This window comes from Convolutriloba macropyga, chromosome 3 (genome assembly GCF_964194025.1).
Source record: "Convolutriloba macropyga chromosome 3, txConMacr16.3, whole genome shotgun sequence".
Classification (NCBI taxonomy): domain Eukaryota; kingdom Metazoa; phylum Xenacoelomorpha; order Acoela; family Convolutidae; genus Convolutriloba; species Convolutriloba macropyga.
Genome location: NC_134470.1, coordinates 72753908 through 72769829, shown reverse-complemented (window position 1 = coordinate 72769829; position 15922 = coordinate 72753908). Strand labels below are relative to the sequence as shown.

At 35.1% G+C, this 15922-nt stretch overlaps 1 protein-coding gene across 3 annotated transcripts in view; it reads left to right on the top strand.

Annotated features, from left to right (window-relative positions):
* LOC142336436 (coiled-coil and C2 domain-containing protein 1-like) overlaps positions 1-15922 on the top strand; it is a 118235-nt gene that overhangs the window by 53588 nt on the left and 48725 nt on the right. The window contains exons 1-3 of one of the 3 annotated variants that reach the window (XM_075385270.1): positions 4483-9066; positions 14826-14954; positions 15419-15593. In XM_075385270.1, the coding sequence (XP_075241385.1) occupies positions 8098-9066; positions 14826-14954; positions 15419-15593 (1273 nt within the window). In that variant the 5' untranslated portion in view covers positions 4483-8097. Of the gene's footprint in view, positions 1-4482; positions 9067-14825; positions 14955-15418; positions 15594-15922 lie in introns of those variants that run through there. The other 2 variants (XM_075385268.1, XM_075385271.1) reach the window with 2 other exon arrangements.

The following is a 15922-nucleotide window of genomic DNA, read 5'->3' as shown; positions in this document are numbered from 1 at the left end:
TGTCAATTTTATACTAATTTGCACAATTTTTACTGAAAAAAATTTATTTGCCATGGAAAGCTTTCAATTTTCTAGTATGACAAATTTTAGCAATTTTCTTTGATAAAACTTGTCTTTTTTCAAGTTTTTCGAAAATTTTTGTCGGTTTTTAGGTTTCGTCAGCCTCAAGAGCCAAGGATCCTCCTCTAGGATTTGACAATAGGTTACTGTATAGTTTCTAAAGGTAATGGAATGTTTTGAAGATTTCAACACCACGAATTTTAGCATTTTTTCCTTACAAAACTTGCAATTTTTTCAGGTTTTTTGACATTTATTGTCATTATTCAGGTTTTTTAGCCTAACCGAAAATGTCCGTTATAGTTTGATAATAAATTACTGGAAAATGTTAAAAAAATTTTTGTCCACGGATTAATTTTCAACTTTTATAATCACAAATTTTAGCAGTTTATGCAGCTTGTAATTTTTTTTCAAGTTTTTTTGAAATTTTTGTCCTTGTTTAGGTTCATCCAACCTCCTCTAGGGTTTGATTATAGGTTTAATGCATAGCTTCTAGATGTAATGGAATGTTTTTCAAGATTTCAATATTAGCAGTTTTTAAAAATATTTGCAATTTTTTCAAGTTTTTGTAATCTTTTTGAATTTTTTCCGGCACCAGGGTCCCAGGGACCTCCTACAATGTTTGATGATAAGCTGCCGCATAGTTCATAGAGTTTATGGAATGGTTATGAATATTTTAACGACTCCAGCTAAAGCATTTTCAAATTTTTGGAAATTAAATATGTTCCAAGTTTATAGATCTTTATGAGCAATTCGCCCGACGTTAGTTGGTTATGTTTTTTTGTATACTGTCAACTTTTTACTGGTTTTCTAAAAAGTGCTCGAAAAATTGATAAAAAGTGCTCATTTTAGATAAAAACTGTTTTCGAATACAACAGAAAAAAAATAAATCATTCTAATGTATTTGTTATCAGTTTTTAGGTGAAGACAAGGCAACGTGTATAGGGACAACATTTCTACTTTTCTTTATTTTTGTAAAGCAGTTATTTTCGGAGATTCAGTCAAGATCATCTCTGAATATGATGAACGTCTGTATTACAAGCAGCATGAATGATTAAGCCCAGTGAGTATCAAATTATTTTTAAGACGAGTTGTTTTCTACTGGGGCATTATTTGGGAAAAAAAAAGGAAACCTGATTGAAAAGATGGAATGAAACTAGGCGTAAACATCAAATTCAATCAATTGATTTCCTTTTCGAGTAATTTTTGTAAGTTGTTTTTCTTACTACCTGTCGACAAAAATTAAGCAAATGCAAAACTGCTGCAGTAGCCATCCAATGAAATATATGTCGCTAGAAACTCATTACAATCATCCAAGCCACGCACATAATCATCCGAGCCTTTGTGTTAAACTTATAGCTGAGCTGCTCTTTGCTTTTTTCAATTGCTCTCGAACGGAATGTGAAGCAAATATTTTTGTCGTTTAGATTTTATGACAAATTTTTGCTTAAGCGTTTTTTGTTCTAAAATGTCATTTAGCTTGCTTGTGTGATTTGAGTTTTCATTTTAACAAGGAGGCTCGGTAATGTGCGTTCGCACATTAAGTTCCGACCCCGCTCCTCTACATTTTTCACTTAATTGTCTACCAAATGAGGAAGAGATAAAAAAAATTATCATATCAACATACCGTTCAACAAACTACTAAAAGAATAAAAACATCTACTCTAGAGGGTCTATGAGACCTGTGGCTACCATAATATGACTAACAGAAAAGACAGCAATAAAAATCAAATAGTTACAATTATTAACTTTGCTCTAAATAATGAGGCTTTTTTACGAAAATGATACAACATTGTAAAATACGAAAAAAAAAAACGCAAACCAGAACAAAAGGGATAAGTTGAAGAATACTATTACTCTTTTAATTAGAAATTTAATTCGAAAGGCAAAACAGCTATTAGTTATTTACCAATATCAGTTATTTGAGTTCAATTGTTTATCTACAGTCGGCCACTGAGACCTTAATTACACAATATTTGGCATATGACAACAAAAATTAACAACAAATAAAGGGCAAAAATAAAAAAACCCTACCAATTTCTGCAAGAGAACTGTGTCGCAGCCCTCCAAACCATATGTTATAAAAACAAAAATTATGCTAAGTTTCAATTGTTGTAAAGTCTTTTTCAATTAGATAGTTCAATAATGTGACAATTTACAAAAGAAACAAAAACAACAGCAAAAATGGGCAATTATGCACAAAATCGGAAAAATTTTTATAAAAACTCGTACTACCAAAAGCAATAAAACCTTCTGTTAAAACAATCGGCCACAAAATTATTTTTTATTCTATACGGAGGAAAGGTTCGCCTGTACTTACTGAGTATAAGCAAAATGTTGACTAAAATAATATAAAAAATTGACAAGTTCAAAAAATCATAGAAATTTCTTTAAAACAAATACATTCAAGAACATAAGAGACATAAGGTAACAGCCGAATGAATAGAAAAGTTTCGTTTGCACTTCTTGAGGAAGAAATTTGGATCTTTGAGTGCTCAGACTTAAAAATCAGACTGCAAAAATAATAACAATTGAAGGCAAAAACAAGATTTCAGTTAAATTTTACTAAAACTCTTCCTCAAAGCCATAAAAACCCTTTAGTTCTCTGAAAACAAACGGTATCTACATTCGGCCTCAAATTTACGTAAATTGAAGTTGTCATTAATGGAGCCGTGAATAAAAAATATTGTCAGTATTTAACATTAAAAGAACAAAAGCAAAATTTTTTGAAAAAAAGGCAGCATCAAAATAAAAACCAGAAAGTCTCCGATTCTAAGAGTCCATGATATTATCGAACGTCTCCCTGATTTTGTTGCGCGCCCAATAAACCGACCAATTGTTCCAAATATTTGCGAAATGGACCAATTGTTTAGTGGAATTCTTCAAATATTAAAAAAGATGCATTTTGTATAATTATCGAGTTAAACCTGCGAAAGACGGCAAAGTTTTAATTACAGAAGATTTTCATACTGCGCCTAATTGCAACTAGCACTCTTTTTGAGATTAGAGTGTCTCTGTTAAGGTTTCTAGGTTTCTAAGTCGGGCAAACTTTAACAAAGTGGACCAAAAAAAGCATATTTTGTGCCATTTTTGATGAAAAAAGTTTGAATTTTGAAAATTTTATCAAAAATTTTAGCCGAAAAAACTTCAATCGAACAATTCAGCAACGCTCTTCTATCTCTAACGGTAACAACAACACTCTGTGGTTAAAAATTTTTACTTATTTTGAATTATTTTAGCGAAATTGTGCCAAATTTCAGTTATTTTCAGTAATTGAGCAAAAATTACTGAAAATGTGAAAAAAAAACAGTCGAATGTTCACAAAACTTTAAACCTCGCTTAATCCCTGTAATACACGAAAATCGAAAAAATCTTTTTAATTTCGTATTCTACGCTGGACGGGCTTTTTAATGATACCACTCACAATTCTCTACGATGAATATATCGGTCGGCCAAAATTGACTGAACAAAAAAAACCCAGTTGAGTATATAGTTCCTCCCTCCCCACTAAAGTGGGGGTCGGATCAAAAAAGGATCAACTGGTTAAAACCCGAGGGCATTAACCACACTTCCAGGTTTAGGAGGCTTTTGAGAGGTTTTGCTGGCAATTTTTTTTTATTCGCAGATCGTCATCGCACGATTTTCAAATTTCATTCGCTTTTTAATTATGACTTTCAAAGTTGTTATATTGCTTGACTTATGATGCCTTGTTCTCTGTTCTCATGAGAACTGTAAACCCTTCTGATCTTTGTAGTAATTTTGCGATGTAAGAACTTTTTGGTCCGCCAGGTGGAGAGGAGTTAGAGTAACATAAGCCTACTTAACATCACTTGTACCGTAGGACGACAAAATCTAGTAGTTAATGTTACTGTACATGGTATTATCCATTCCTATTCATACAGACAATGATGCTAAAATTGGTCACGCTTTCTTTATTTGTAGTAAACTCATCCCCTCTCCCGTATCGTGTTGCGAGCGGTGTTCCCGTTCATCAATTGAATTGGCCACATCACAGCGTCAGCCAAACACGGACTGCTCATGAATAATTTACATCACGCACTACTACTCTTACTACTACCATATGCAACTGTTTTTCCAGCATGTCATGTGCTGCTACCAGCTTTGGAACCCTCGTTTTGGCGTAATTCTTTTGTAGCATTGTTTCACTATCATGTTTTGCTCAAATATTATTCATTATGACTCCTCCTATCCACAACTAACAAACTGCTAAAGCCAAATAAATCGTAGCTACTAGAAATTACGCGCGGTCTTGAATTCCTTTCAATCAACTACTACTACTACAACTGCTACTAGAAGTGGTTGTAGCGAAATTTAATTCCATCCTTTTTCTGATTCGTTGTTGTGGTTGTGTTTTTAAGGAATGTTGCACCACATAACACACATTTATTACACCAAAACGCGGGCCTTGACTGAGTGAAATAAATTTGTACAAAACATACATTGATGATGAGGCATGCTTGCTTGCTTGGAATTATTTATGGAAAATATGTCTGAGGCGACCAGGAAGGAATAGTTCACGCTGGTTGTGCTGCTGCTGCTAACAGTATTGGAGGTAATAGTGGTAGCTAGTAGCTGTTACATAAGAGCGGCGGTACTCGTGTAGTAAGCGGTCTTATTCTAGATGACTGTGATGATGATGATGATGACTGTATGGTTTATAAGCCGTTGTTTTTGACAAGCGCCGTTCTTTCTATAGCAGTTATACATGCAAACAACCTTCTTATTCTTCTGCTCAGCAAACTGAGCCTAGCTTACTTTCTGTTATCGTGCCTTTTACAATACTTCCATCATCGCTCATAAGCAGAAAATGCGATTTTTCGATTTGTTGCCATTGTGGTAGAAAATCCAGTTGCTAATTGTGCGGCTTTGCTGGTGCGCAACTGAAAGGCAAGCTGTATAAGCAAATGAATGCCGTGGAAACACCTCGCAGTATTTTCCAGTTAAACCAAAATAGAATTGAAAAGAGAGAGAGGGAGAGAATACGGGGGACATTTCGATTGGCTACAATTCCTACTATTTCCAGAGCCTCTTTTCCACTTTGTGTTAAATAGGAATTACTCTTGTACTTCTCTATTGCTGCTCTGTCCGTATCTCTTGTTCCGTCTCTTCTCCTAAGAGCTGCATGAGTGTATCGGTGGGAAAATGTTTGTGGAAAAATTACTGCCACCGCCAATATTATTACTCCCCCTCATAACTACAGCTACTATTAGTGGGAATTTAACTTCGATTTGATTGTTCTTCCCTCCTGAAGTTGTACCAGAGATTAGAAGACAAGTCTGCTTTGCTTCTATTACCCACTACTGACTTTAACTCACTTTTGCTGTTCTGCTGAACTGACCAGAATGGAATTACGCACAACCTCTCTCCATTTGCACGACACTAAGGTAAAAGAGCAGCTCCGCCAGGAGCAGAGTCAGACTTTTATTGTGTAATAACTGTGTTGGCTAAATTCAATTTGGATAAGGAACACAGTGGATTTAACTGGACTTAACCAGTCAAAAGACGAGAAGAAGAAAAACAGCAACATTGTACTTCTTTCCTTTTCAGTTCAAATATTTACTCTGGATATATATCAAGTCTCTTTTCGCTTTGTTTAACTTGCAGTTTGTGCCGCATATTTCTGGCACAGTTTTCTGGCCCTGGTAAATTTTCTTTCAATTCCAAAGCTCAGTTCCTCTATTGTTACCAATTCTGCATTATTCGCAGACAGACTTAATTCTATCCCATTTAACAATTTATCCATAGTTATAATCCTTTTACTTGCGGTGTTATTAACCAGAGCCTTGTAGCATTTGAGCCACCGCCGACACGCACGACCCACTGCGTGTGATGGGACAAGCATGCGAAAGAGCAACTAGGCATCACATCGAGCGGAAAGCAGTCACGCGAGCAGCACTGCTATAATTTGCGGCTGAATTAAGTGTGGTAATACAAAAGAGCCCTGCCTTCTATTTAGCAAGTTTTTAGCTAATATTACCTCCCGGCTTTTGTTGAAAAATCTCCTTTAAGCTTATTATTCATAGTTAGTACGTGCCCTCTTGTTTAAGTTTCTTCTTACTTAAACACTGCTGAAAAATTATTGTTGCTTGTGAACAAATTTTCCCTCCCCTTTCCTCCTCCTTTTTGTCAAAAAAGTCGTCTTCGCTCTTCTGCTGCTGTTATTCTCTCACAAAAGACGTTAATTATGACAATTTAATCCGTTATTACTCAGCCCACAATCGAAATGCTCGTTGCTAGAATTTAATTTAGTCGCCGCGGTTTATTTTTCGGTTTATTTTTGTTCGGGCAGTATCAGCCCGGTTTACATGCCAAGTTATGGTTGTTCTTTAATGTTTCTTGGGCAATGTTCCACGTGGGTGAGTTTTCCTAACAGATGTCACCCATTGATTGTTTCCTCGACTCGACAGCTAGTCTGTGGGGAATTTTAGATTGAAAAAGTTGCAGATGCTGTTGCAATAGATAGAAGTTATTGTTTTCGGAGAAGTTAGTGTTTACTTTGGCGACAGATGATAGCAAATTATTTCCGTTGTTTTGCTTAATTTATATTCTGATTTTGTCCTGGAAATAGAATTATTCTCACTTTCTGCCTCCTCCTCACTATTATTCATTGATACCATTCATTGCCTACTGGGGCTAAAAAAAGCCTGAAAAAAGTAATAGAACCTGGTGCTGCTGGGTAGAACTCGTAGTTGGTGACTTGAATTTATAACCCTGATTTTTCGATTTTTGTTTAGTGGTCAGGGTACGCTTGATCTTGTGCTCCTCACTCACCCTTGAGGCATTTTGTATAGTGCTGTTGTTGGAATTACACTACTTGTGGTAGTATGCGCACGTGGTGATTGAAAAGCGTTAAATTAGATTTGCAGACACAATTTAACACAATGCCAATGAAGCTATTCATCTAACTCACTTTTGTTGACCACTAGTGCAAAAAATTATTTTCCCATTCTGCCCTTCTAGCTCAAAATGTATCGCCCTTCTGTTACGCCAGGAATAATTTCTCCCACGTTTGTCTCAAAGACCCAAAGAAGAGACCGAACCAAATCACAGTAGAGCTTACTTACTTTCTTACTTGGTCAATACAACCCAGCCTAGCCTGATTTAAATCGAATTTGCCATTTTGATAAGTCAATTTAATTTCCACGAACTGACTTGCCTTAAGCTGTTTCTCTAGCTTCCGAGTCCCTTGTATTTTTTATCCAATTTGAAGTTATCGCGTCCCTTCTTACTCTTATTATTAAATGAAATAGCAAAACGTGTTTAATGGGAGTTAATTTGCATCGAAGTTTGGGATCCAGATTCTACCAGTACAGTGTTATGTTATACCGGATATCTTGGGCCAGATTTTGTGTGGATTGAAAGCGTCGTTTGATTGAAGTGACAGTTGCTTTATGAAGATAAACTGGCTTCATTTGATCCAAAAAGGAAAAGGAAGCCACTGTATTCATATCCTACTATTGGGATGCGTGGTCATATCCTTAAATTGACTATTGCAACAAGCTGCGATTATTTGAATCCTATGGATTCAAAGTGTTATATCCACCACTATGTTGATGTGTTACATGCTGTCTATTTGTGTGACTTTCCTCCACGGTAGAGAAGTAACTTAACTTACACTAACGCCATCTCAAATTACAATCTATTATTAACTCGACTTTGAACTCTGTATCAATGATGTCTGCCTTATTCATTACCATTACAATGTCACGGAAAATAACTGAATGCATTTGGTTTTAACTCGCATTTTGCTTTTAAAAAGTTGTATTTATTGGTTGCAGTTGGATGCATTGTATGAAACCAGTTGGATATTATTGAGTTTTCCCCATATTGTTTACTCTTATTTATTGTAATTCTCAATTATTTCCATACATCAAACACAACTATGCTAATAAATTCGGCGCTGCTTTAAACTAGAACTGTCGCGTCAAAATTGTTCAAAGCTGATGTTTTTTTTAAAATAACTGCCGATAACTGAAACTTCTTTAAACCATTTTTGTCGTTATTAATCCAATATTAAACATGGGGGATTGTGAGTTTTGTCGTTTGCAAAATCGAACCAAAACTGCGTATCAAAGTAGCCAGGAACCTTCAACGTTGCCAGCTAACTTTGCGAATGTGAACCAAAGTGTAAACTCTCACGCCATCACTCATCAACAAGCTATTCCGACCCATATGCAATATGGAACCGTGAACAATGCATTGCAACAGTACCTGCAAACTTATCACTATACTCAGCAACAGTTACAACAAATGGCAATTTCACATGCACAAATGAACCATAATGCACCTGGAACCATACAAGGATACCACCATGCTCGGGTTATGGCACCTGGAGCGGGTCAGCAATTGCTGTACCAACAGCAGCAGAATGCATTAATGCCTTTCATGCATCCTCAAATGTTTGATTCGTCACAGATGACGCAAGTTACATGCGAGAAGCACATGACCAACACAAACAAACGGAGACCTGTAGTGCATCATTCGCATGCAAGAAGGCGCTACCATTACATGAACAGCATCCATAAGCAAAAATTAAGCCGGACCATTATCAACAATGCCGGCTCAAATACAAGTTACAGTAACGCCTCGGCGACACAAAACACGACAGTTAATAGCCTACTTACACCAGCTATCCCATCAACCTTGCCAACGAGTACAAGTTCGAATTTGATATCAAAAAGCCACTATCAGCCATCATCACAAACAAAGTGTCTTCCCAACGGGAGTCTCTTCCCAAGAGATGACTTCCACCTTCAGTCAAACGGAATCTTGAATACTGGCAGCTCCACAGCTTTACATGTGGCGCCACTTCCCAATGTACTCGCGACTAATTACAGCCATGAAGATTTCTTAGACGATACAAATTTGTTGTTTGATGAGAACTGTTGCAGTCCTGTTCCCCCAATTGAAGATCGTTACTTTGATGACTTCGACATACCTTACTTTACTTCTAACAACTTTACCTCAGTCGATGATCCTAACTTAGAAGTAGGTTTCTACGCGGAGGCATAAGTTGAGCATTTTGGAAATATTTTTTCATGTAATTAAATGGTCGATAGTGATTCCTAATGCCTTCATTTTAGTTTTTGATTTAAGATTTTTCAGCTCCTTAATGGAGCTTGAATATTTTTCGGCTAATCTGAATCTTTCCGGAATGTGGAGGCGTTCATTGTTGTTTGAGAGCTGTTGGTCTGACTTCGATATGAATTATTTGGCTAGAAACATCAGACCCCTGTTTTTCAAAAGATACTATTTGGTTTCCGTACTTTTGTGATGTGAATTCTTTGTTGCAGTTCTATATCGTTTTATTTGATTTCATTAGATTTTCTCAAACTCAAAAATTGAATGTTCTCACTGAGCTGGGACACAATTGTTTGAAGGCTACAGTACCAATTAATACGCATTTAGAAATATAGACAATAGTTGCCTCCCTCACCCCCACCAATCAAACAGATTTTGTGTTCTCATCATCACTGGCACTATTTGCCTTGAGTTATTAATTGCTCTCGAGCGAAATTTGAAGCAGTTATTCAAAATGTGCGTCTTTTATGCACATTTTTTAACTGACCGTTTTCTGCTAGAACCTTCGTTTGATTGCCCTTCACGAGTGACTTTTCCACGCTTGATTTTTTCAGTTTTTTGAGTGATTGAAATTGTTTGCATTCAGAAATTAAGTCCATTGCTAAAGTTAAGTCCATTGATTCTGGGTGATTACTTAATACGGTCTTTGTAGCTTAGTGGTTGAGCAACAAAATTCTATTGTGAGATGGTTACTTCTAAAAGTGATTTGAACAGTGCGCCCTAATTGGTTTCAAGTTTTTTCCAAATTAACTTATGATGTGATCTTTATCAAGCTCTAAAAGTTATTTTGTTACTGAACCTGCTGAAATGGGTTTTATTTTATCCCCGCATACGCAGGTGGTGTGAGACAAATTTGTCCAATTTTAGTCGGTAATGTTAATTGAGAAAAAAAATTGTTTTGAATGATTACTTAACCAACGAGGAGGCTCGGTAATGTGCGTTTGCACATGATCTGGCCCGCTTGTCTACATTTTTGATTTAATTGTCTGCCAAAAGAGGAAGAGATAGAAAACTTTGAACAAACAAAATTTGAATTTATCTCGAAAGTAATTGGTGTATGAATAAAAAACTGCTTTAAACTTAAACCTTTAAACTAATTGAACAAAGCAGTTTTAGAGGGCCGATGCGGTATACCATTAAATAAGACTACGATACAAGACAAACAAAATTTAAACAACAAACCCAAACATTAATTACGACCAAATATCGATGTATGTATTATTTAAGGAAAACTTAACAAAGTCAAATTACCTCCGAACAATAAGTTTAACAAAATATATTGCATATCACTCAACAAGATACGGAACCTGACCTTATTGAGACTAGGTCGCAATTAGATTAAAAAAGAACAAAAAGGTAAAATTGAAAAGATTACGTTTTCTAAAAAATTGTTTAAAGTCGTGTAAAACATTAGCTATCAAATGAAATCATTAAATAGGTTTGTATTAAAGAAGAAGACATTGAAAGCTGTCATCATCCAGATTATGTCTTACGTTTAATAAAAGAACAACAAATTCTGAAAAAAATCAGAATCAAGTCCTAGCTATTAACTAAACTAAACACACACACACACTATTTATATATATATATATATAATATATATATATATATATATATAAATAACACATATGTATATATATGTATATACATGTATATATATATATATATATATATATATATATATATATATACATATATATATATATATATATATATATTTAATTTATATACATATACATATAAATATACATTTATATACATATACATTTATATACATATACAATTATTTAATTATGCGTTTAAATATGCGTTCATCTACATATAAATATACATTTATATAAATATACTTTTATATACATATACATTTATTTAATTATGCGTTTAATTTGGCCTGAATTAAACGCCATTGGGACTTAAATTTATTTTGCTAGTGATCCAAGCCACCAAAAATTAAACTCAGGTTCGTGCAGAAAACCTAATTTTTATGAGAGCTCGTATAATCGAAGACAGAATATTATTTTTTGTAAGCAGAAAACAGCGATTTAAAAAACAGTTCAAGTTCACAAAAAAATCATGAATAACGTTGATCAACCTAAGCAACAAATAACAGAAATACGAATATAAGAATAAAAGGCCGGAATTGTTCAGAAAACAATGATATTCTGATATTCTTTAAAACGAATACATTCAAATTCATGAACATCATTAGCTTTGAACGTGGGCGATCAAATAGGTTCTTTTGTACCTCCATAGGAGGGCAGAGACCTATCATTATCCAGAATTTACGACTACGTACGACTACAAATAGAACGAAAATTATAGGCCAATGTTAAAAATCGTGGGACGCTAATAGGAGATATCATTAACGAGACCACAAAATAACAAAAAAAACCCAAATTTAAAGAAAAATGCCCAAACAATTTGTTTGTAGCCATAAAGACTCTCAGATTCTCTGAGTATTTGATTAGGTCTTCGGGCATAATTTGCAAGTACAAAAGGATCTTTTAATTGTGTAGCCTTGATATCGTCGTCTTTCAAAAATTCATTAACACTTAGCTTTGGACTTAAACACTCCTCAGGAGGCCGAGAGCTTTAATTATCCAGAATATGTCCTACGTCTCTAAAAGAAAAACAACGAGAAGCAAAAGTTAAATATCCTATCAAATATTGAAAGAAAAGGGTATCGAAGCCGTTAAAAACCGTATTGGGTTCACAAAAAAAAACAAGATATTTTCAATTTCGTCTTTCAACGCTGTTGTTAAGATACGTCTTCTGTTATTATCGTGAAAATGTCACAAGACAATAACGTCAAATGTACAATGATAAAAAATGAACCAATGTAGAAAAGAGTGAAAACTCTCAGTCTCAAAACCGAAAAACCACTTCTGAAAACAGAAAACTTGGTGAAGGCTAATTGTCAATTCATTAGACAGTCAAGAACGGTTAAGCTTTCATCTAAGAAATCTGCATATATTAACTTCAGCTCCATAGGACGCCAATTTGACATGTCATTAGCCAGACTAGGTCTCAAGACTACAGAATATCAACAAAGGAAAACCGAAATTTAAAAGCAAGTTACGCAATTAAATTAATTATGAAGCCATATAAACTGTGAGCTTCTCGCTGAATATTTGATTTACGATGTTTGGGGATCATTTGCAAGTACAAAAAATCTTTTAATGTTTTAGCCTTGAAATGTTGATTCCTCCTTTAATTTGTCATCCTTTAAAAAGATGTAATTGTTCCAAATGTTAGCGAAATACAATTTGACGAAAAAGTCAGTTTATCGGAAATGTTGATGAGTTTTTGATAAATATCAGGGTTGACGTGGAAAAATTAACTACCAAATATTTAATTCCGGAACTTTCTCATAGCAGGCTAAAGTAGAACTAGACTTTCTTGGACTTTGAGAAGATTCTGTCATCATTTTCTAGGTTTTTACTGCTATTGCTTGTGTTAACGTTTGATTTTGTGTAATCTAACCTGCTCTCGCATCCAATTTTGCGCTAAAACCGATCACTTACTTCGTATACTTTTTCTCCGCGTAAATTTCCGTGAATTTTTTGTTCGAGTTTTATCACCTATTTTTCTGAGTGTTTTTATGCAATTCGCGCTTTTAACGGGTTTTACGCCATTTATACGAACTTGAGTTTGTCCTTTTCCTTGTCAATCCCTGTTTGAATTTATATTTTTTGCAACAATTCATGTGTAAGATTTCAGATGACGTGTCTTTTACAAGAAACTGAATACTTTTCATATTTCCTATTTTAGCTAGGAAGAAATAACGGAGGTTAATTGTTTTGATATAAATAGATTGGCATAAATAATTGGTTCATAATGAAACAGAATTAATGATAGTTTAATGACTTTAATGTTAGTTTTCTTTTTCACTTGAATTGTCGGGATCAAGACTATTTTTAACAAGTGCGGTGTATGTGTCAAGCACATATGTTTTAATTGAACTCAGACATTGTGTATCAAATACACGCGGCTTATTAATCTGTACTTATCAAGCGGAATACCAATTTTGTGATTTTTAGTATTCGGAGATGAATATTGATTTACCCCTTATTAATAATTAGAATCTTTTCGCTAAGGCCCCCTCCTCCGCCCCCCAGTATATTAGGCACCCCTCATTTGTATGTTTAAACATTATGTATGTCATTTGAGTTATTACGTATGCATACGTGTGAATAGGCATTTAGAAAATACTACTAGAGTGGAGGTGTAGTGGTGCACAAATGATGTGTACAGTAATAAGTCACTGCATATAATGTAAACATCAACCAAAAACTTTTTCTTATTGCATTTTTTTTAGTAATTACGAGCTTTGTAAATGAGTCTACTACTATAATTTTCTTGAAAATTGTTACATATAGGGTTGTTAATTTGTTGTTGATGTGGAACCATATTATGAAAATAAATAACTTTTTCAGAAGGGAGGGAGCAAAATTTTAAGTTTTGGGGGATGCTGCATAAATTTCGGCTATATAGGACTGGGGGGAGGTGTAGTGGAAAAGATCCATCAATTACGCCGGCACCAACCTACCTATAACCACAGCCTCCCCCTCCCCACCCCCCACCCCCGCTTTCCGTAGCCCCACTCTACTATCGCCAGCCCCCACACTACATCTGACACAATTTTTTTTGGCTTGTATCAATTATTTTTGACTATCACCTTTGCAATTTTTCAAATGTGTTTATTTCAGCTTTGTTAAATTCAGTTTTGTTTTTCAGCCTTTGTTACATTGTTTTTTAATCTCATTTTTTGTTTAAGGTCATGAAAAAGAGCTCGGCAGAATGTGTATTTAAAACTTCTGTAACTTGGCATCATATGGTCTCGAAGGCAACTTCTGTAGTTTTGGAGGGCAACTTCGGTTTAGACCTCAGAACCAACCCCCTTCTCCTTCCCCATTTTGCCACATGTACCTATCACTTGTCCCTCCACGCCCACTACCCTTTCCTCAACTAGTAGAACTGTCCTTCTAAAGCCTACGCTAGCTACTACCAAAGGCAGAAGTCGTTCGAGAGCAATATTGCTGTGATCTTGGTTTTTGTTTTTGTTTCGTCTTCTGACGCTCTTTTGCGTTTCACGACGCAAATCTGAAAAGAGCAAATCTCTTGATATTTTGATGCCGCTATTTCACTGCTCTTTGACTGTTTTTATGTGCGTGGCGTCTTTTCTCAAACTAAGTGGCAGTGAGTTTTATGCTGAACCTGAACTGTGTGATAAGTTTTTATCATAACTGAGTTACCTCACTCTCTAAATGACTTTAAACTTTATTAAGGCAGCTCTAACCCCTTTCGAGGTCAATATAAGACTCCTTTATAATGAGCAAGGTTAATAATAAAGCATGGCGACCAGTTTAAAATAACGAATTTAATTTTTTTGAGAACTTTTTTGAAACCGTTTTTCTACGTCACGTTAGTCTGTTTGGCAGCTATTTCGGCAATCTGCCGGCTATGTTTTCAACTATTGAGCTTTTGTAACCCTTCAGTTTAAATTCATGTAAAATTTGTCTGACACTAGAAAAGCGTATTTAAAAGTAAAAGTCAGACATCAATTTCTTTTAACTTTTATAACTCAAGAAATGAAACATTGACCATTAGTCTTTTGGACAGCTAAGTGTGTTCATCAATTCTTTAATTTCTGCTTGCTGTTTCAGCCCAAACCCGTTTATGGGAACCTATTGGAAGTGATAGAAGACCGACTGCGCATGTACAAGGCTGCCTTAGAGAAGGCTCAGATAGCTGGAGATGGCTCTAAAGTGCGAAGATACACCAGACAGATCAAAGTGAGTGGCAATTTAATCTCAAATTGTATCCGGTATCAAGTTTTAACTGACGTCGCACTATCTACCAAGCTTTCAAACTATTTTAAAGACAACACTGTTTTATCGGTTTAAAAAATGTATGTTTTAAGCAGTTGTAAGGGAGCACATTGAGAAGAGATCAATTTTTAAAAATATATTTACGTGTATTTCTAACTGACCTAAGCTTATACTGTGATTTGGCGTGAATAACCCTGTTTTTACAGGATTAGAACAGAAATGGCCTGAAAAGTTGCCGCTGCCTATTATAATTATTGACTTTGCTGTAAGACATATTCAACATACTAATTGTAGATGATAACATTATGTCCAAAACTTGTTTTGAAAGAAACAATGTCAGAGTCGCAATTCCTTTGCCATCAAAAATTAGGTTTTTATGAGCATGCGAGCGATGTGTACAAGTTTTAAATGTTGATTTGTGTGATCAGACTTTGGAAGACCAGAAGCGCAGTGTTAATGCTGGGAAAGTGGTGAAAGATGAAGACATACCTCCTCCAATCTCAGTGTCACTACCTCCACCCTCCTCATCTAACCCATTACCCCAAAATACATCATCAGCCATTGCCCCGAACCAGCCCAACTCTGCTACCGCAACCTCCACTGGTATGCCCACTCTTTTCTAGTTGTGTTCTGTTGTAAATATGTTGAGTTGTTGTGTTGCTCAACATCCTTGTTTAATCTGCACTAGAAAATATGTGAACTGATAATGTTGATCATTTTAGAAAAAAACTGGCGAAAAGCTATTCTGTTGATCGTCTATCTAATTATATACCAAATTCCGCGATTTTTGAAAGTCTTGAGAGTAAATATTGTGTATGGATATTGAGTTACTCCTGTTTGATTTTAAAAATCAGCAAGTATTTAAATATGAACCGTTGTTTAATCCGAACCTTAAAAAGAGCAGAGATATGTGAGAACCTATAAATAGACCT